The sequence below is a fragment of the Acinonyx jubatus genome, chromosome D1 (genome assembly GCF_027475565.1).
Source record: "Acinonyx jubatus isolate Ajub_Pintada_27869175 chromosome D1, VMU_Ajub_asm_v1.0, whole genome shotgun sequence".
In the NCBI taxonomy this organism is placed as follows: Eukaryota; Metazoa; Chordata; class Mammalia; order Carnivora; family Felidae; genus Acinonyx; species Acinonyx jubatus.
Genome location: NC_069390.1, coordinates 28,937,159 through 28,960,000, shown reverse-complemented (window position 1 = coordinate 28,960,000; position 22,842 = coordinate 28,937,159). Strand labels below are relative to the sequence as shown.

At 40.6% G+C, this 22,842-nt stretch overlaps 2 protein-coding genes across 9 annotated transcripts in view; one reads left to right on the top strand and one right to left on the bottom strand.

Annotated features, from left to right (window-relative positions):
* ELP4 (elongator acetyltransferase complex subunit 4) overlaps positions 1-16,148 on the top strand; it is a 243,507-nt gene extending 227,359 nt beyond the window's left edge. For 3 of the 5 annotated variants that reach the window (XM_053203337.1, XM_015066910.3, XM_015066909.3), the window contains one exon: positions 15,745-16,148. In XM_053203337.1, the coding sequence (XP_053059312.1) occupies positions 15,745-15,890 (146 nt within the window). In that variant the 3' untranslated portion in view covers positions 15,891-16,148. Of the gene's footprint in view, positions 4,252-12,511; positions 13,061-15,744 lie in introns of those variants that run through there. The other 2 variants (XR_008290413.1, XM_053203335.1) reach the window with 2 other exon arrangements.
* A 5,902-nt stretch (positions 16,149-22,050) lies between these two features.
* The window catches only part of PAX6 (paired box 6), a 28,862-nt gene continuing 28,070 nt past the window's right edge, over positions 22,051-22,842 (bottom strand). For all 4 annotated transcript variants that reach the window (XM_053203339.1, XM_053203338.1, XM_053203340.1 and 1 more), the window contains one exon: positions 22,051-22,428. In XM_053203339.1, coding sequence (XP_053059314.1) covers positions 22,343-22,428 — 86 coding nt within the window. In that variant the 3' untranslated portion in view covers positions 22,051-22,342. The remainder of the gene's footprint in view (positions 22,429-22,842) is intronic.

Below are 22,842 nucleotides of genomic sequence, written 5' to 3'. Positions count from 1 at the left end.
AATTTATAAATATTTAATTGGGTAATTATTTTAGGTATTCGCTGAAACTGATTTTAGAGCAACTGCTATCTCTTTAGGACATAAGATAGAATGAAAGACAGGAAGAAAAATACCACTACTTGATATATTTTTAAAGGAAAAACTTCATTTTTTCATCATCATACCCTAAATTGTGAAACTTGTCAGTATTGAACTTCAGAAACCATTTGATGGTCTTTTTCCACAAATCATGCTTTCCTGTGCTCTTAATGCCTTAAGAAATGTTTGTGTATTTCCAATGTTGAGGGAATCAAATAGAAATGCACAAATATGTATATTTCATTTAACTTAGATTTTAAAGCTTACATAACAATTACAACATCACTTCCCTTCTTTATTTCATTTTGGAGTGTAATTTTGCAAAATCAAAGGAACATTCCCGTAGCATACCTGCACACCCTGGCTGAAATGACAGCAAACTAAAGAGTTTCTCCTTGAACCAGAATGACTCTTCTACAATAAAAACCTTAGCCAATTCGGTGTAGCAGGTTGTTGCTTCTGCATTTTGAAGATTTTTCAGACTTCCTTATAAAAAGATTTGGCTCAATGGGAAAGTTAAGTGGTAGGGGGAAAATACTCCACATATAAAAGCAAATGAGTTTTTAAAGAATAGAAAATAATCTCTATGAGAAATTACTTTTAAATTATTCATGTGAAAATTAAACTTAGCTCTTGTTAACATTTCCGTAGAAACATACATTTTAATTAAGCCAAATAAACAAAGAAAAGAAATCCCTAAAAGTAGGCATAATCATTTATCTATATACTCACAAACATATTGCTCTTTTCTGGTCATCAGTATTTTTTCTTGCTTTATTTGCTTCATTTCCTTTAACTTTATTTCCCCTTATTCATAGAGGGTCTAAGACTAAATTGGTTCTCTGCTTACTTATCTGTGAAGTCACTTCAGCAGAGAGTTACTCTTTGGAGTTATGTCCTCATCCCTGATCTGTATCCCTCAGCTAGAGCGCTCGGTCTGGTGCTGCCCCATCACTGCCCTCAGGCATGTAGAGAGAGGGCTCTTGCTTTGCCCAGTCTGTTCACCGAGCTCCCTTTGAAATTGGTGAGGAGGGAGGTCTATGGAGGGTGGAAATAGAGGTACTGGGTGACTATTTGAAACCAGTGTAATTTGTAAATTTGCCATAAACTTTTAAGTAAGAGTTGGGGTGGGTGGTTTCCAGGGTTAGCATGCTTTCAGAAATCAAAGGGAAAGTGGAAGTTTTCATTTTGTTTTACAGGGCGGTGATATGAAAGGGTTTTGTTTTTTTTTTTCCTGAATTTTACCAAGATTTCAGTAATTGATCTATAGACTTAAAAGCTATTAAAATATTCATGATAACATTGTCATATTTTTATGTATATGTGTATACATATTTTTATGTATATGTATAAACAGGCATACACACAAACACAAAAACACACATAATAGCACTTATCAAGTAATAGTACTTAATACCACCTGAGTGTTCATTTAAGTTCGGAGCAAGTAAAATGTGCACTACCTCTGAGAGTGTGCCTTTATCTGACCACGAAAAGTGAAGAAAATCACTACTGTAACAGATACTTCTCCTTCAACGTGAAAAGGTTTTATACAGTTGGTACAGAGAAATACACGTTTCATTTTGCCAAACCCAAAGCATACTTCCCAACTGCCTTTGTATAAAAGCTAACACAACATGTCAAAAGTAAGAGCAGAGCCCTCAGTATACACTGAACTGCTGAAAGAAGTTAGGGACGGTTTGATAAAGATAAAACGTAAAGTTAAGTTTTGTATGATTTTCTCTTCATTCACATTCATACCAGGTAGACTTTGTCAAACACCTATAGCAGGGAGGAACTTGTTCATGCATGCAGAACAAAATAAAATAAGATTAAAAGCTCCAGGAAATCAGCCTACTTCAAAAAACCATTAAAGTGTGCCTATCCCTCAAGCTTTACAAATGTGTTAATTGTCGAGTTTCAGTCATGTAAATATGTTTCAGCATAAAGTAACCAAGATTTCCTGCTATAGAAGCGCTGCTATCTGGGGGTGTGGGGGTAGGGAGGGACGAACCGGGGACTAAATAACACACTGTAATGAAACCTGCCTTTGGGCAGCACATGCTTCAGTTCTGAATGCCCAGAAATACTTCGCAGACGCTCTAGGCTGCCTAGCAATGGGGATTTCTAATTCTGGCTAGCTTGACAAAGTAAATACAACTATTGAACATAAGGCAGCTCCTAATAAAAAACAACAATTCCCCCTTGTAAACACCTACATTTGGCCCCATTAAAAATTCTTTCTTCATACCCAGGAACTAGCAGACCCTGCAATGTGGGGGTCTTAAAGTAACTGAAGAGCAGTCAGGAGATTTAATGCCGTCAGGATGTTTTACGTGGCCATTTACACCGAGCACTTCATACCCCATCTCAGGACTTGGTAGAGCAATGTTCTGCATACACTGCAGGGCATTATGCAAGCAAACACATTGGCCATTATGCTCTCAGTACTCATTCATGGACAGCCAAAAGGAAATCAATATATTTTTTACATATGCTGTACTTACATATAAAAAAATATATGGTTGCCACATTTCCAAAAGGAGTGTTCATCAAAAGCTGCCAACTTTGAAAGTTATTTAGTGGATTGGCATTACTCTGATACCTTAAGCAATTATCCAATTTCAGAAGTCCCTGATTTTGGCTTGTTCACATCTTAGAATTCATCTATTCCATAAACGATCAGACAGCCCTCTGCCAGTCCCCACACTGAATAGTGGATCTGCTGTAGTTCTAAAAATCTCTGGGATTTAGGGATCGACCTTGAGTTTACATACACATTTAGCTGCTAACAGTTTACTGAGTCAGAGGTTTCAGATTATAGTAAGGAGCAAACATTAGTTTGAATTCTAGTAGACAAAAACAAAGGGAATGTTACGTTTTGCCACCTCCAGAACAGTTTCCATATGCTTTACAAGAAAAAAGGGATAAAAAGGAATTCTCATAGAATTAGTCTGAATTTATTTTTAAAAGAAATGTGTTTGTTTTTTTCCTCAAGCTCAGCATCTGGTTCTAAAACATGGTATGTTCCTAAAATATCTTACTACTGTTAAGCCACCTGAGGGGTAGTACCTAAAATACTGCTTCTAAAGTGTTTCCTCACTTGTAGGGGGTAGAACAGGGGCTTCCTGGACAAAGCAGGCTTGAAGAGCCTATCAAAATGACAGTCGGTGCACAGGAAGATCCTGGTCTTCTTCCATTTACTGCCATAGCAGCAGTAGGTCTGAGCCCTAGGTCTCAAGCATCTCTCAGCTTGGCCCTGCTGAAGCTTCATTCAAATTCTATGCACTCTGGAGCTTATATGCTCCTGCCTGCATTGTGTGTTCCATAGCCACACAAGCCTTGGGGTAAGCAGCAGTTGGAGACCAGTAAAAACACTGCCGGAGTGAGAAGCCCTGTACACAATTAAGGGAAGATGAATGGAAGGAAGTCAGTTGGGGAGATACAGAGAGTCTCATTGAGGTGATGGTTCACAAGCAGGGGATCGCAGGAACAGTAGTGGCATGTGTGACTTCTCCGTCCCATCCCTTTATCCCAAAGAGGAAGCTAATGAGGGCTGGAGGGAGGCATGTGTCAAGTATTTCTACTGTACAAGTTTAAGTAACAGTTTAAGCCACCTTATTCTATCTGTTACCTAGATGGTTGTTTTTTTTTTTCCAATCCTACACATGTTAGAACATGAATGAGAATAAAATATGCCAAGGAGCAAAAAAGAAAGCAAAAAGAAAAGGGAAAGATACTGCCTTTAGTTTGTCTGGAAGGTAAAACCCTTTTAAGCAAAGTTCTTTGGGAGTAATCCAGTCTGTTCTCTGTCCATATATGAAATAAGAGAGGAAAATAACATAACTCCCCCACATCTTAAATGTCCGCAAGTTCAGGAACATTGGGACTGACACTTGGTGGTATTCTTATTACACCACAGTCCAAAAGATTCTGGCTCACATTTTAAGTGGATTAAACTCAGCACACCATCTCCACAAACAGTACTGCCAGAGTTTCTCCTCCATGAACATTTCATACAGGGCCCAACCACTCCAACTAGAATCTTCCTGTTGACTTGGCACGACATTGACAACCACCACTTCCCACAGGAGGAGAATGGGAGTAGGGGATACTGTGGACCACTTAGGAGATAGAATATTTCTTCTGAATCAGAAGAATACAGGATCTAGAAGAGCCAGTATATACCGCCTTTGGGAAAATTCTATCTTTTTAAATTTTTTTCTTAATATTTTTATTTATTTTTGAGACAGAGAGAGACAGAGCATGAGCAGGGAAGGGGCAGAGAGAGAGGGAGACACAGAATCGGAAGCAGGCTCCAGGCTCTGAGCCATCAGCACAGAGCCCGATGCAGGTCTCAAACCCACAGACCGTGAGATCATGACCTGAGCCGAAGTCGGCCGCCCAACCGACTGAGCCACCCAGGCGCCCCGAGAAAATTCTATCTTTAATAGAATATATCTGTTTGCAATTCTTTACTGAAAATGTCTATGCATGGTTTTATAAGGATATGGGTGAAATAGCCCTGGTATTCAGAGCTACCCTATGCTCTAAGAATTAAGTCCAAGTCACCTACAAACCCTCCACAGATACCTACCTACCAAGCCAAATGTCTCATAGCCACTCCCCTGTTTGTTGATTGCTCCAGAAAAGCTGACTTTTTTCCTATCTTGCAAACATGCCAACTTTATTCCTGCCTTAAGGCTTTTGCATTTGATTACCTTGGCCTAGACACTTCTTTTTCCAGGTCTTCATAGGTCCCTTCTCAAATTGAAAATCTTAGCTCAAATGTACTCTCCAAAAAGCCCTATCACCAAATAAAAGTGGTACCCCCCCCCAGCCAATATCATATCACTATGTTTTATTTCCTTAAAAGCACCTGTCACTATCTGAATTATCTTGTTCATTTGTTTGCTTTCCTATATGTTACCTGTCTCTCCTTGAGTCATGTAAAGGTCTATGTACTGTCCCTTTCTGAAGTTGTAAGTTCTTTGAAAGCAGGGATCTTGCCCGTTCTGTTCACTGTTTTATTGCTGGTACTTAAAGGAGTTCTGGCACTTAGAGTAATGAATAAGAATATGGAGTTGGAAGCCAGACTACCTGAGTTCAAATTCCATTCCAGTGTCCTGACATGGTGACATTACTTCTGCTCTTTTCAAACTTGGTCACATGATCCACAACTAGCTGAAAGGGAAGCATGGAAATGAAATTTTTATTCCGGATGGCTGCCCATTCAAGAGTTCTTCTACCAAAGGGAAAAGGAAGAGTAGATGTTGAAGGATAATTATCAGACTTTGTCATAGTCCACAACCCACTGGAACCCAAATATCCATGCACAGCCTTCTTCCCACACACTTACTGGCTCTCTGGGGGTGAGTGGAGAATCCTACTGGCTGGGAACTGCAGGAATTCTCTGCCCTGGCAGTAGGGGACTTCAGCCCAATTTATAATCCCCAGTTCGGCTCTCTGGAAGGAACTCCCTTGTCTGTTATCCTCTGTATCCTTTAAGGAAGTTATTCCTTGTCCATTAACATTCATGGCTACATGAAGTCACCATCAGAGAGGATAATTTTGGGGGGCTGCACAGTTCTCACAGCCCACTTATTGATAGATCAGGTTTGGGGACCTAAGATTATTCTAGGGGTTGAATAATCATAGACTTTTGATCAGGTTTGTGGTTTCTTTGGCACTACAATCCCCTCAAGACTTTAGAAGGTTCCCAGTCTGATAGCTTCCCTTCAGTCCCTCACGCAAGTAATCACAGCCAAAGAGTTGTCAAGACAAAGTTCTAGGTTCAGGAGACAGGAAACAGATCCCATCAAATTATTTTATGCAGAGGAAAAGTTTATACCAGAAAATTGGGGGGCTAGCAAAATAATTGGGAGGGCTGAAGGACATCGCCAGAAAACTGGCCTTCAGGGAAGCTGCTGCTGCCTCAGTCAGAAAGGTGAGGAATTGGGAGGCCACCCCAACTGGGTGCTGGTAACTGAAAGCGCACACCTCCGAGGCGGTAATCTTGTGGCTGGTAGGTTCTTACTACCACAGCAACAAGGATCCCTGGAACCCCACGAAGCAAGTAACTGGGCACTGAAACACTGGTCTGGCTTCTAATTCTGCACCTGCCTCTCAATTCCCATGGAGTGTTGACTAGTCACTAGAATACTGATGCAAAAAAAAAAAAAAGTCCCTGCGGTAGTACTGGCAAATTGCAGTAGAGCAGCAGGAAGATTCCTTCTGCTTCTCCTCCACCTTCTGAATCTAGTACAATGCTTCTAATTGGAGAAGCATAATTCACACCTTTGCAGCCTCCACCAAGAGGTTGGAATGGATACTTGTCCACCACAACTGTTGCATTCTAAGGCTTGAGTCTTTTAAAGTTTATTTATTTTTCAGACACACACACACACACACACACACACACACACACACACACACACAGTATGAGCAGGGAAGGGGCAGAGAGAGAGAGAGGGAGACACAGAATCTCAAGCAGGCTCCAGGCTCTGAGCTGTCAACACAGAGCCTGACTTGAGGCTCGAACTCACAAACCACGAGATAACGACCTGAGCCGAAGTCAGATGCTTAACCGACTGAGCCACCTAGGCACCCCATTGAGTCTTATTTTCCGACTTTTCTGTTCTACCTACGTCCCTCTCTTTCTCCTTATGAGTAACTAGCTTGACGCCATCTAAAATAATCAGCTCGAGAGGGAAGGCCATACCCTTCATCTCATTTTCATCTCTGAACTGGATCCCATTTGTAGCCAGTCTCTTAATGAGGGTATTTCACCAAAGCTCAGGAACACCCAACATCTCCTGTGAAGGTTGCCTGCTTCAGCATGTAGGGCAGAAAAGTTTTTTGTTTTTGTTTTTGTTTTTTCAATCCTCGGAGCCCCAAATTACCAAGGCTTTCATCATTTTGGCCTCTGGAGTACAGGCAGAGTGCCTCACACAGAGGCGTGTTCCTTTCTGACGCTTCTTCCAAAATCTCTATCTCTAGCCTAAGTTCCTTTCCTATTTGTAAGTAACGTTGCTGAATGTGGCAAGAAGCCACTAGCACAACAGTTTTCTGAATTTCTCCACCATTTCACCTTGGAGCCACTGATCAGGAGGTAAAATTTTTGCCTTCCAAGTTATCACAGTCATAACAAGGGTCACCAGCCTCCCAGTTTGCAATCTGACCTCACCGCCCACTTTCTAACCACTAAGCCACTTAAATCCCGGAACTCAAGCGCATCATTTTTCAGGTACCAAATTCTGCATAAACAGGATACAAGTTAGTCTGTTGTTACAGAGATCCAAAACTACTATGGCTTAAATAATACAGAGGTTCACTTATGTCTCACTTTAAAGCCCAGGGCAGTGACCCAGGGTCTTTGGGTGCCCACATGGTGTCAGGAAACCCTAGACCAATTTTCTCATTTTGCTCTACCCTCCTCTAACCGTAGCTTCCAGTTGATGGTCCAGAATTGTTGCTTCAGCACCCACCCTCAAGTCCACATTTCAGCAAGTGGGAAGATGGTGGGTAGGCTTTCCCCTAATATTTGTGGAGCCTAGAGCAATAATGTGAATGTAGGACCACATAATTATTATATCAAGTTATCAAGCTGAGAAACCATGAAATATTCATTGTCTTCCTTCCTTCACAAATACAACTTCCTGGAAAACCAAGTTTAAATTTATGATATGGGTTCTACTCTAGAACTTGGAGACAGGAGGAGAATTGGCCTGCCACCTACCTCCTTTCTCTTCCTGTCTCCTTCCCACACACAGGGCCACATGCAAATGCTTGGGGACACCCATCCTGTACACAAACTCCATCCACACGCCACACAAACAGTGGTCCCAGGGTGTGCACACAGACAACATGATCCACCCTTGGGGCACGAACCTGGGAAAGAGACCGTGCCGACTTTGTAGCCTGTTGGACAAGGAGTTCTGAATTCTGAATACCCAGAGTATGTCCTATAAAGAAGGGGCACATCCTCTTTGCCCTGAGATCCCTTACCCCATGAGGAAGGGTGGATCAGGGCCCAGGACAGTGGCCCTCTCGCCGAGGTGAGGGAAAGGGAAGTCAATGGCACCTCCCCTCTTTCACAGATCTGAACCCAAACTTAACCATAAGTGGCCAGAACTTAGTCACTCAGCCTCATCTACCGGCAAGGGAAGTTGAGAAATGTGACAACTTATTTTGGGAGAGAGAAAGAGTACGTGCGCATGCACACTGGGACGGGCAGAGAGGGAGGGAGAATCCCAAGCAGGCTCTGCACTGTCAGTGCAGAGCCCCACCTGGGTCTAGTTCATGGGGCTCCATCTCATGAACTATAAGATCATGAGTGACCTGAGCCTAAACCAAGAGTCAGACCCTTAACCCACTGAGCCACCCACACACCCCCCCCCCCCCAGAGATGCTTTTACTGGCTGCAAAGGAAGAGAATAAGATTGGGAGTAAGCTAGCAATCTCTGCCACAGACACATGCCTTTTCACAAATCACACTTTTGTTTAGACAAGTGAGTTCTTCACAATCTGCTTTCAGAGAGGTGAGTTTGGAGGCAAGACAATACTGTCAGATATAATTGACGGTCAAAATAATTGCACACCTGAGCATTTTTCAATGGGCAGCCAGTATGCAATATGCCAGCTCTGAAATTTTGTCTAATTTTCAGATCAATCAGGAAGAACCGAATGAATTGTTTCCAATTCAAAGGATATAGTATAATTATGACATTCAATAAAACAATTTTAATCTTAAACCCTTTGAATGAATTGAATTTTAAACAAAAACTAAAAGTTAAAACCTAACCCATATTTGGCAGACTTTTTTCCAGAAATATGCAGCCACTACCAAATGTACACATACCAATCCAAAAAGAGCAAAAATCAGTTCTGGCATTGTTTTCCCCTGGCCTATTCATATATGAGAATAACACAAAACTCACCAAAAACTAAGCAGACATATCTTCCACATGGCAAGATTTTAACCAGGTACAGAGTAACTGCAATGTAACATTACATTGTAATGATGGAATATTAATGGATAAGTGTAACAATGTAACAACCTATAGTTGTCTCCCAATATCCATTTGCTTCATCTTCCATAGGAATAGGGTTGTTAGGGGCGTCTGGGTGGCTCAGTGGGTTAAGCGTCCAACTTCGACTCAGGTCATGATCTTGCGATTCGTGGGTTTGAGCCCCACATCGGGCTCTGTGCTGACAGCTCGGAGCCTGAAGCCTGCTTCAGATACTGTGTCTCCCCCTCTCTCTGCCCCTCCTATGCTCATGCTCTGTCTCTGTCTCTTAATAATAAACATTAAAAAAAATTTTTTTTTCAAGGAATAGGTTTGTTACACACTTTTACACATTTTGCAACATCTCCCAGCCTCCCTTGTCACCAGCCAGGTGTAGCCATGTCTAAGTTCTGAACATGAGTGGAAGTGATGTGTTAACTTCCAGGTCTTGTGCCTTCTTGGCCCCTTCTTCCCACCAGCTGAGAGAAAGCAAACACATCAGCCTTGGAGCCAGAAGTGGAAGAAGCCTGTTGAGGCTGGCAGACCAGTCCTCACAGCTCAGAATTGCCTACTTCTGTGCTATAAAATGGGAGAAAAATAAACTTCTACCTTTTTTAAGCCATTTATTGGAGGGAGTGGGAGTGTCTCTATACTCCAGCTACTCGGCCTGTAGTCTAGTCCATCCCCTACCATTCAGAGCGGTGCCTCGTAACACAGAACTTGGCTTCAGGAATCAGCAAATCATCCTCCAGGTGAGGGCATCACTCGGCTCTTGCAAGATTCTGGAATGGAATAGGATAGGGTGTCTGTTTAATTTGTTTTTTCTCCTCATCATATAAAGAGGGAGAAATGCTTTTAAAACTCAAGTAGAGAAGCTTTATCTTCTGACATGTCCTTTGTTAGTTATTTTGACAGCAATGAGGACATGTGCAAAAGATAGATTTTTAAAATCAGATGGACCCCAAATTGCTTCTGCAGTACAGCTGTGCCTGCTTTCACTGGCCCAGAAGCTGGGCATGTGACATGCCCCATTTTCACTACTGCCTTACTAAGTATGAAGGAAAGTGTTTAGACTTTTTAAATCTTTCTAGAAGCCAGGACTACGATCTCAGTTCCCTTTTTGATTTCTTTACAGGGCCACAGTAGAGGGCAATGTCTTCTCGTTGCTCTGATGCCAGCACAGTGACCGAGACATGCTGGCTAAGTCTCATATTCTGTTGTTGTCACTTACGATCATGTGTAGTTCATTACATATGTAGAGTTGTTTCCTTGCCTTAATGAACACACTTGTTTTTATCGTGTTGAGCCATATGTACTTTTATGAGCCATCTCAACATCTTTTTTGGAGCAAGAAATGTGAATATATTAGTGTACCTGATATTTCAGAGAACACTTGTACATCTCATTTGATCCTGACGACAGTCTCATGAGGGGAGAATTATCCCCCTGTGATAAAGGAGGACACTGAGACAGGGGTGAACTGACTCGTCCAAGGTCACACTGAGAGTGAGTGACAGAGGGACATACCACACTTTCACTGGCTGCCTCTGTTAAGTGACCAGGGTAGAGCCTCTGTGTTCTAAGGTGTTTACCAGGTTTCATTTAAATCGGCTATGAGAGCACCTGGCTGGCTTAGTCGGCAGAGCAGGATCTCAGGGCTGTAAATTTGAGCCCCACACTGAGTGTAGAGATTACTTAAAAATAAAATCTTAGGGGCGCCTGGGTGGCTCAGTCGGTTGAGCGTCTGACTTCGGCTCAGGTCGTGATCTCGCGGTCTGTGAGTCCAAGCCCCTCGTCGGGCTCTGTGCTGACAGCTCAGAGCCTGGAGCCTGCTTCAGAGTCTATGTCTCCCTCTCTCTCTGCCCCTCCACCGCTCATGCTCTGTCTCTCTCTGTCAAAAATAAATAAACATTAAAAAAATAATACATAAAATAAAATAAAGTAAAATAAAATAAAATAAAATAAAATAAAATAAAATAAAATAAAATAAAATAAAATAAAATCTTAGGGGCGCCTGGGTGGCTCAGTCGGCTAAGCGTCCGACTTCAGCTCAGGTCATGATCTCACAGTTTGTGGGTTCGAGCCCTGCATCACGCTCTGCGCTGACAGCTCAGAGCCTGGAGCCTGCTTCAGATTCTGTGTCTCCTTCTCTCTCTGCCCCTCCCCCACTCACACTCTGTGTGTCTCTCTCTCTCAGAAATAAACATTAAAAAAATAATAAAAATAAAATAAATTGGCTGTCCTTTAAAGAACAAAAGAAAAGTCTCCTAGAAAGTATTGTTGAAATAGTCACACTGATTTCTGTGACTCTAAGTAATACAAAGTGTGACCCTTTAGGAAATGTCAGAAATATAAAAAGGATTAAAACAAATCTGTATTCATCTGTGAAGGGTTAAAATGTACGACCTCAAAGAGAAAACAAACAGTGCCTGGTGGTTTGGTCTTGGCAAAATAGGAAAAATATAAATTGATTAAACTTATTTTAATGGGTATTTACCTGCGATTTGTCTCAAGTCCAGGTGTAATCTAGGTTCATTATCTTGCCCCTTCTGTCTGAGAACGGTGAGTGCTGAGCCCAGGTCTGGCAGGCTGAGAGAAAAGGAATTAGGAAGGGAAACTCCAGAGCCAGGAAACCCAATCCTGCACATCTACAAGGACCCAGTGTAGCTGCCGACTCAAGAAGGAACAACATACGGACAGTGGCTAAGCCCAACAAAGAGACACAGACGTAGGCAGTGGAGGAAGATTCTCGAAGTCTGGCTCTGGTTTGGTCCCCCCCCACCCCACCCCCGCCCTGAGCTGCAGAGCAAAGTGCTCCTGCTGCTCCTGCTTCATTCTGACCCAGGGCTTCCTCCGGGCCTAAGGGTGCCTTTTGGCAGGATCTCCCCTAATCTGCCAGAGTATTTTGCCAGCCCCGCTATTTCCCACCTTGTAGCACCAGAGAAGAGGGACCCGTTAATCCAGTGGGATCACTGCAGATCACCTAGGCCTCTGTGAGATACTGGGAGCTGTCACATCTTTCTCAAATCCCTTTGCCTCCGTAGAAATCATCATTGTAGACAAGGCATCAAGGGGGAAAGTAGGCACCCAGCCAGATAGGCAGCTCTTGCATTAGCAGCACAATCCCTTCCTCCCAGAATCTGGGGAAAGAAAATCAGGTGGGCAAAGCTTCCACTCAAGATGTAGGATACGTTTTTGGCCCTCGCCTCCGAACTCCAGGTATAAAACGAGAAAGATAAATACCTTGATTTGGCTTACGACAATGAAAATGGTATGGTTTTTTGTTTTTGTTCTTTTTTTTTTTTTTTAACAATCTGGTTTCTATTTAAACCATTACTGAGGAAACAGCAAGGTCTAAAAGTTTATACGTCCCCACGGCCTTGCAGCTTTATTCTAAAGGAGGCCACATGCGAATTTTTTTTCAGAAGACAGATCTGGGGTACAGCGGCATCTGACCATTTACATGTCAAATGCGTAAATGCTTTGGAAGCCTCCAAGGAAAAGTCCCTCACACACCTGGCAAGCCGGAACCTGATCTCTCCTTCTTCCTCCCTGCTTCACATCGCACTGACATGGCGCACAGGGGGAGGCTCAGAAAGGAAGAAAACAAAACCTACTGGTTGGGAATTTAGAGTGCATAGGAAGCTCATTCAAGCAACAATCACCAGAGCCAGCAAGATCATTCACCTATTTCCAAGAGCCATCGTTGGGCTTTTTCAAAGGACATAAGTATGCAACTCGCGTTCACAATGTAGCATTTGGTCAGAAGCATTTCATCATATCAACCAAATTTTTTTTGTACTCAGAAGTTACACACGAATGATAGTTGACTTTTCTTCAAAGCCATTCAACCTGAAAGATTTCCAAGCATGTCACACATCACATTTAGCTACTCTTGCTATGAAGGGCTTTCAGCCAACTGGCCCACGTTCATTGCCTAGAGAAGCAGAGGAAGAGAAATTTTTAGCAAATAGGTAAGCTCCTGAAATAAATTGTATTATGCTGTTCTGAACACACTACACTAGTTTCCTCATTTAGATTATCAGAACAGTATGACCCTTCACCCAAATGCATCTTAAAGATGTATTAGCTCTACCGTTAAGCAAATCACCATTTCCACATGTCAGAATCCAATTCATTATTTAGCACCTAGCCCATCTCCATGAAGCTTTTTTCTGCTCTCCTTCCCCCACCTGGTTTCTGCTTTGTCTCTGCCTGTCTTGTAGACGTGTCTTGGGCTTCTCACTATGATGGTTACCAGCTTGCTTGTCTTACTTGTGTTCCTGGAATTATAAGGAAATGAGTAATGTAGAAGAGCTCTGTTCACCTTGCTTCAAGTAGATTCTAACTATTTGTTGACTCCAGTTGATTTCCAAAATAGCCTAATCACCATCTGACATCATCCTTATGAGGTCCCGACCAAAAGTATACACACACACTTTTTTTTTTTTACGGTGAATTTTCTTTAAGTTGCAGATAACCTTCAGATCATGCATATATCCTAGTCATTTTTCCTTTGCTCCTTGGCAATAGATCTTGAAACATTGAAGTTCAGACATATAATTAGATATCTCTTGGGGCACCTGGATGGCTCAGTCGGTTAGGCGTCCGACTTTAGCTCAGGTCATTATCTCGTGGTTCCTGAGTTCAAGCCTTGAGTCAGGCTCTGTGCTGACAGCTCAGAGCCTGGAGCCTGCTTGGGATTCTGTGTCTCCTTCTCTCTCTGCCCCTCCCCCACTCACAATCTGTCTCTCTCTCTCTCTCTCTCAAAAATAAACATTAAAAAAATATTTTTTTTTAACTAGATGTTTCTTTCCCTCCAGTTTCTTCACACGAACACTGACAGAGTTAACACTGAAAAGACATTCATAACCTCAGACTTTAGAGTCATACATGTCTTTTAGATTCCTGGGCCTTTCATGCTTTCTGGAAAAAAACCAGGCTGTGAATAAATGAAAGAATTGTTTAAAACAAAGAAACAAGTATGTCTTTATTTGAGCTTTTAAAAATCATTCAAGAAATAGACATTTAGTTATTTAATATAAGACAGGTTGGGTGCTATGGATACAAATGAATATTACTATATGGATATCATCATATGGCGAGTACAGCTTTTCTCAACATTTCTGCCATCTTTGTTGAACATATGTCCATCATGGTGTCTTTCATTCTAGGTATATTGGCATTAAAAAATAAGTACAGGCAAACTGAAATCAAAGAGCATTTTGTAAATTTTTTTAATGTCTTGAAATATTTTGATCCTCTGTACACAGCTTGTGTTTACATGACAATAAACAGGCCTTTTATCAGGAAAGAAACTAACCAGAACATATGCTTACAGATCATAATATTTTGACCAAAAAAAATGGTTCTACCTTTTTCATCTTTTTTTTTTTTTTTTTCATATTGAAGGGAGTTTTCCAAATGAAGGGTTTCAGATAGGTTGTCTCCAGGTCAGTTCACCACAAGGCTTTGGTTAGACCTTGATGGACCCATCCTACCTCACTTACCTTTAGCCTCCTACTCTCACTGTGTGCCTCACACAACAGATATGTTCCCTTGAGCTTGGATTTTTATGAAAATTGAATAGGCTGGGGAACTAACAGTTAAAAGAATTTGATAGAGATCCTTTTGAAAACCAAAAAAGTTCTCTTATTTTCAAGAGACAGGCAGACAGAGCAGGAGCAGGGAAGGAGCAGAAAGAGAGGGAGACACAGAATCCAAAGCAGGCTCCAGACCCTGAGCTGTCAACACAGAGTCCGACCCGGGGCTCGAACTCACCAGCTGCCAGATCATGACCTGAGCCGTAGTCGGATGCTTAACTGACTGAGCCATCCAGGTGCCCCAAAAAAGTTCTTTTAATATATGTCAGTATTTCTCCTTAATTACAGTAACTTTTGTGTAATTATGGTCAGTTACTGCATCTGCTTGAATCAGCATCTCTCTGCAGAATAGTTAAGATGGGAAGCTGTTCAAAGCTAAACTATACTTTTCAAAACATGACCGATGTCATGCATAGAAACAAACTTACCAAGACCTGAAATTGATATCATAGCTGACTTACCTGAGTATATAAAAAATATTGACCCTTTGATTGGTATCTTTTTTTTCACTGTGTCAATATTTCTACAAAAATTTTAAGTTCCTAAAGAAAGTATAGCCTTGAAATAGAATCATCAGGTCAACTTAACAGACAAAGGGAAATAAGCATTTGTAGGAATCCATAATAGCTGAAGCTACAGTCAATTAAAAAATAGCATTTTGGAATCCTGGCAAAAACAAAACAAAGCCGAAGACCAACCCTGCCATTACTGTAACAGTGTTATTTTTCAAGTATGCCTTTTATGTATGCATTTACATGTTTTCATTTGGACCTAAATAAGAGACATCTTAACATGTTTAGGTTTGGACTCCGGAAATGTTGCCCTAAGATCCCTGGTCCAGTTTCCGCAACGGCTACAATTTGTAAAACCTATAGTGGGAATAAAATGTGATTCTCTTGGGCTTCATTCAGTCTGAAGAATTGTTTTAGCAGGAATTTTATATGCAAGACTAAATGCTGATCAACAGAGCATAATATTGTATTCTGAAGTGTGCTAGCTAAAGCAAAATTAATTTTTTTTTTCTTCTTTCCTTCTCCTGAAATCTTCTGCCATAGCGACTGCATTTGCCTCCAGACTTGTCAGACACAGTGAGCCGCTCGAGCAAACAGGATCTGGCAGAGCCCTCCAAGCTGCTGGGCCCAGGCTGTGGCGTGATGGCCGGAGGCAAGAAGCACCTGGACTTCTAGTGACTCCTCCTTAGTAGCTGCTCGCAGGATTATATGACGCTCTCATTATGACTGCTAATAGCTTATGTAAATATTTTTCTTAACGAGTTGACCCTCCAATCTTTGGAAAACAGTTAGGATTGCAAAATGAGGCCACCGTTCTTCATTTTCCTTAACCAACCTTTTCTACAGAAAGAGTAGAGCAAAAATGCTTTCATTTGAAAATTTTGTTTTATGCCCTATCTACAGAAAACAAATGACCTTGTTTTTAAATAAAATGTCAAAAACTCAAAGTGCCTCACAGTGTCATTAGTGTACGTGCATTAAGGCACTTAGTTCATGGTGAAGTGCGTATGACGGCGGGTAGCCTGTAAAACAGGATGAGCTTCGTAATTGCATATGAAAAACATTTTCTCTTTATTTCTGAAAAAGTCACTTGCCCCCAAAAATGCTAAAGTTTTTTTTTTCAAAATGAAAAATTCATTTGCTAACATATGAAGACTATTATAAAATGATTTTGCATTTATGCATCCTGTTATTAAACTGATGAAAGCAAAATAATATTTCGGGATTAAGATTCCATTAAAGATAAGCAGTCTGCCATCGTGGTTAATAAATAAAGAACTTGAGTGACAGAAAGCATGGAAGAAGAAGTTGATGGTCTTCTGTTTAGTAATCCTAAACAATTGAAGTCAGCACTATGAAATTACGTCAACAGACATAATTCAGGATTGAAATTCAAACTGACGGCGACATTAATGCTAGGGGAAAGCATGTATTGAAGCCTGGCGAGAGATTTTCACAGAACGCAGGTCTGAGACAAAGCAGAACTAACTCAGATTTCCATTGCATCAGGTAAGCCCTTTGTGAGTTATGGGCATTGGTTGGGAATGTACATTTATAACCATATAAATGTGCATTTTGGAGTATATAGCATATCGAAATAGTTTCCATATAAAACAGTAGGTTTTTGAATCATAGTTCCATATTCTCAAAGCTTTTGACACATAGACAAAAAGTGAAGGTTGAAAAGTAACTTGCATTTAAGTAAAGAATCTCGATTTATAAAAAGCTGTTCAACATCCATTAGGAGAAACTGAATTTCCAAAATACATCTTCAGATATGTTAGAATAAATTTTGAAGCAATTATAACTAGCATTTTTAAGCAGTTTGCTTGTAATACACCACAAATTATACTTTATTTGCTCTTGACAACACTGTAGAAAACAAAGACTAGGTTTTTAAAACTGTCTAACCAATATGATGAATGTCAGTCACTTAGAAAAAAAACCCACTGTAGCATAAACACATACTGTATACAGGTTTTATTCAGAATTAGAATAATTGAATCAATGACAGTGATTTGCCAGGATGTCAAATCTCTCCATCATATCCTGTCACTACCAGTTTATTTTTTGTGATCAAAATCAAAAAGACAACTATTTTGTCACCCGCTATCTTATTAGTACTAAAAATCGGGTTTCTTCTATTTTTTTTAGAATGTCTGGTTTATTTTTTTCACTTCTTTTAATTCGAAAGACACAAATTCTTCCCCATTTTCTTTTCAAAATAAAGTTTCAGAATTGATCTGTCAGTTAAAATTAAAGGGCTTTTATATTAAGCAAAAGTGCTTTTAAATTTTAAAGCAACTTCAAAAAATCAATTTAGTCCATAGATAATAAATAATGTGTAGGTACTCCACAAAAGCATCGCTATGTCCCTTGAGAGCATTATGAACAATCTGAATAAATTCAAGTGGATATTTTAGTTGGGTTATTATTGTAATAACTCTAACCCTTTTCTTACCATCTTGGGATTCACTTTGTACAAACACACAATGGAACAGTTATATAACATTTGACTCTGACAAGGAAACGTGAGGTCATCAGATATGTAAATCGCATGTTCAAAATACTTGAGAGGTCATTGATTTACTACCCTGGCTACCATGTCTATAAAATGAACACCCAATTACTAGTTAGTATATGCTATGCAAATAGACAAACACCATAAAAATTGAATGTGCATATTTGAACCCTTGTCTTAAACATAAAAAAAACTTTTCAAACTCTGTAAAAGTGCATGTTGAACAATAATAGTAGCTGGGCTTTCCAAAATTCAGATCCAAGTGCTTTGTTGTTCTCACTCACTAGGCAGGCGTTGTAAAAATAAGCTACAGAGGGATGTATATTTTTGTTTTCCCTTAGTAAAAACCCACTCTGAACGTGTTTTCCTTTCTTCTGAAAACATTATCAACTATCCATATGCTGATAACTTACTACATAAAAATACTGGTCTTCAGTAATGCCATAGTAGGTATATAGGCCGTTTTGATACATTACGAACTCCATTAACACATTTTTTTTTTTCAGTTATCAACTTGTCTCAAAGATATAAATATTTCAGTAACCATGCCAAACACAGTATTTGAAATGTCCTCATATCTTTTAAATGTTTCTAAAACTTCATAACCCTATATGATATTCATTCCTTACACTAGATTTGCCTTTCTTTAACGTGAGGTAAATACTTTGCTTCACCCTGTTCTCAGGTGCTGAGGTTCTAAGACCTTCTGAATTTCTTCTTGGTAGCCATCAGTTACCCCTTTTCTCTCCCTCTCTTCCATTTGCTTTTTTCTCTCTACCTCTGGGGTCTGCAAATACTAACACTAGACAGAAAAAAAAAATTTTTTTTTAAAAACCCACCACTTCAAAAGGAAGCAACACTCTGCAATCAATTCCCTGTCTTTTAATTGTAAAGAATCAGACATACGCATACACATACAAAAGGGAAGGGGGGGTGGCTATTCATTTGTTTAGAGCCCATTATGAATGCCAGTTCTAAAACATCCTGTTAATGCTTTCCAAACATAGTCACCATCAACACCACCGAACTTAAATACCCTAAGTACTTACATTTGGAAGTTTAAAAATGAGCAAGTGAAATCATTCAGGACCAGGCAAAAAACAAAAACAAGGAAACAAAAAATACCACATTTGAGGTTTAATCTTGAGAAACAGAAAAGGGAAGAATTTGTGTTTGGCCTTCTTGAGCCAAATGTCATAGAAGAAAAGCCTTTTTTGTAAATCTTGTTAACATTAAGGCCCAGAGCAAAAAGACAGAAGCAGAAGAATACAGACCCCACCCTATATAGCAAAAAATTAACAGAACAAAGCTAGAGCTTAATACTGTGAGTGAATTTTCGGAAACCTAATTCTCATTGGGGAAAAAAGGTAGGGAGAAACGATTGTGTAAGCCACAGCAAGAAGCCAGTTGCTTACCAGTTAAGAGTTAGGAAGCCCAGCTTTGGGGGGAGAATATTCTGGAAATCCATTGTAGTAAAAAGCAGTTTTTCATTCAGAGTAATTTGGATGTTTCGCATTCACTCAGCTCTAATTCTGTTCACTTGGTCTAAGTCAGTCAAGTTTGGAGAAAAACATACGCCATTAGTCTTGTGATTCTACTGAGGACATCCCAGACAGATAGATGGCCACCATCCTGGAAGATGGCATCGAAGCATCCCTGCAGCGTTCCCATGGGTAAATATATAAATATGCCTATCAGTAAATAAATAAAAATAAATTATTTCCACAACGAGGGCACCTCTTCCACACAGCGCCTGCCGTGCTGGCCCCGGGAGAGGGCCCGGAGCTCCATCCAGAAGGACAGCTCATCTCCCTAGGGCGAGGGCAGGAGGCAAGGCAGCCGCTCTGTCCTACTGGACCAGTGAGCTTCTGCAGCCGGGCAGCCATGCTTCAGACTAAACCAGGCTGCGCCACTGCGCCCTGGCAGTCCTGACCCTCAGAGGACAGGTGTACGTGCCCGAGCGCACACACAACAGACCCTCGGCTCCCGCGACGCTCCCCTTCTCGCGTTCCCAGCTCCTGTGCCCCCAGTGCCACACCCAGTTCTCCCAAGTCCGTGCTCTCCACACAGCGGAGCCTTGGGCCAGGACTGGCTGCCCGACCCTGACCCAAATCATAGCCAGTTGGAAACCGCCCCTCCTTGCGGGGAAAGAGTGAGCCAGCCAGCAGCTGCAGCACACACCACACGGCCCTTCTCTTGACAGTTCCCTGGGTACATGTCCCTCAAGGAATACAGGCTGCAAAATGTCAGGAGGTAGAAATATCTGCGCGGGCAACTGTACCAACAGTGCGCATGCGTGCACGCGCCACTGCAGAAGTGTGCGAGCGTGCACGAAGGTTGACGTTGACGAAAACTAAATGCGCACGTAAAAAAACTGCACTCAACCTCGGAAGGTGTCTCTAAATGTGCAGTAACTCTGGTGGAATAAAATGATTAATATATAGCATGCCACAGAGATGAATCACAATGATCTGTTCACAAATAACTCCTTAACCAGAAAATAGGAGACGTGGAAAGAGAAGGCTGTTTTTTAAAGCCTCCAATTAATTTCTGTATTTCTGATCACTTGCCTTTGGGGATTAAAAACAAAACAAAACAAAAGAGCAGAGTACAATTCAGTGGAAATGTGTCTTTGTCCCCAGAGGTTTCTGCCTGTGCAAGCATTTCTTCTAGACCGCCAGAACCCCCAGCCTTTGACTGAACTTTGCAGAAAACTTATCTATATTGACTTATATGTTGCACAGAACAGACAGAAATAAAAGTCTCAGACAGGCCTTTTTCACCCAACAAAGGCTTATTTTTTTTTCCATCCTTTGCTTGGGCTCAAGCACTCCTGCCCTGCGTGCCGCCACTTTAAACATGATCAGATCTGTGCTTCATTGCAAATAACAACTGACCAACAATAGGCCCCGCTTCATAGATTTGGGAATGTTTGGCTTAAGCTGCCAATGACTGAAGGCCTTTAGCTCCGATCGGCCAGTCACAGTCCGCTTTGTTGTTGTCTGTTGATGTGTCTGTGCTCATTATTCCTTGACATGCAACATCCCCCCTCCACCCTCCAACCATCCACAACCGCACAGAAAGCGAGATTCAAATGGGAACAGCTGTAGTGGTTCAATGGGAAATGATGCCTCTTGTGCAAAGGGGAGGGAGAGGGAAGGGAGAGGGCCTATTTGAGAAAGGCAACAGCTTTCAGAGAGTCTTGTATAAGAAATCTACTTTTGAATATACTTCAGTGAAATCGCTGTTGAAACAGGCTGACAATGGAAATCTGCCCAGATTGAAAATGCCAGCCCTAATTCAAAAGACAATTCCCAGTTAATAGCTTGTTGCATTTTTAGATTATTTCTAGACTTTGAGTTTTTGCATTAAATGGCTAACCGGGGAATGTGACCATTTTTATATATGTGCGTTGTGGGTACGAATGGGCACAGATCTACACACGGCTTTAAATGGGTTTTTTTTTTTTTTCTGAACACATTTGTAATTAATGAAGCGGTAAGAACTATTTCTTTAAGAACTATCAGGATATAAAATAGAGTATGTATGAAGGTAACCGTTTGTTTAGAATGATTATCTAACATGGAAACAAAATTTGTAACACCACACTATAAGGTTAAAAAGAAAATAGTATAATAAAGGAAATACAAAGGCTTTGGCATGGTTTTTACAATCAACAATGGTTAATTTTGATATGTAGTTGTGAACAACTTCAAAACACTTAAGTTTAAAACTCTTGCAAGCACTTTTAATTGATTAGGAATGAATTCTAGATGCACAAAATGATTGGACTGTGAACAGTAATACAACTATATCTAAGAACAATTAATTTTTGCCGGCCAAGAAAGAAACGTATGATCGCATGAAAATGTGTATAAAACATCTATAGAGTATTCTTGTCAAATATAAATGAAATTAACTTTATTATAGAAATCATTCTGAGGATTTCTAGGGAAGACAAATACTTACATTTTGACATAAAACAAATTGGATTTTTATCGAAGACACACTCTACCTTTTAGCTATCAACTTTTTTCTTCCTTGAATTTATATCTTACCCTTTTTGCACATAAACTTCATCTGTTAACAACCTTTGGAAAACCAACAGATATCCTTACATAAATCTAGTGCATGTTGTTCCAGGTTTAATTATATGCAAAGGAATGATACAAACTTGGAACATCAGTCCATAAACTATGAACAGATGGGTAGAAGTATTTGATATATCTTGATAAAACTCTTAAATTCGTGGCAAAGCTTGTTGATCATGGTTTCCTTTTTTTTTTTTAAACAACTTCATGACCAACACAGATCAAACATCCATCCAGTCTACGTTGTTCTTTTTTTTTTCATAACATACAAATGCCCATTTACAAATAATACACCAAAATGAATAAAAGTTTGGATACCAAAATGAAGATTTGTTCCAACTGATAGCGTGCCTTCTGTATACAAAGGTCCTTGCTTCAAGTCCATTCCCCAGTGGTACAACACAGGACACAATTGCAGAGCTGAAGTGCTTCTAACAGCCATTTTCCTTTCCTTCCTGAACGCCCAACTGCTGTGTCCACATAGTCACTGACTGAATTAACACCATATATCCTTTTTTTTTTTTTTTTTTTACTGTAATCTTGGCCAATATTGAGACATATCAGGTTCACTTCCAGGAACTTGAACGGGAACTGACACACCAGGGGAAATGAGTCCTAGAAGTGGATGAAAGAAATAGCCATGTAGAAATTCCCTTCGAGAGACAAGCATGGAGCATGAATTTATAGGTTTAAAAAAAAAAATCTCATAATACTTTCTAACATTCTAACTGTATTTAAAAAAAATACTTAAAGTCTCACAAGCAAAAGTAGAACCTTCAGAAACAAGATTACATGTTTACACATATCTATTGAATTCCAAGTCCACACACACACACACACACACAACACCTCCATTTGTTTGCATAGTTGGAACTTTAGCATTAAAACTATCTCCAGCAAAGGGGGCGTCTGGGTGGCTCAGTCGGTTATACGTCCAACTTTGGCTCAGGTCATGATCTCACGGTTCGTGGGTTCAAGCCCCGTGTCAGGTTCTGTGCTGACAGCTCAGAGCCTAGACCCTGCTTCGGA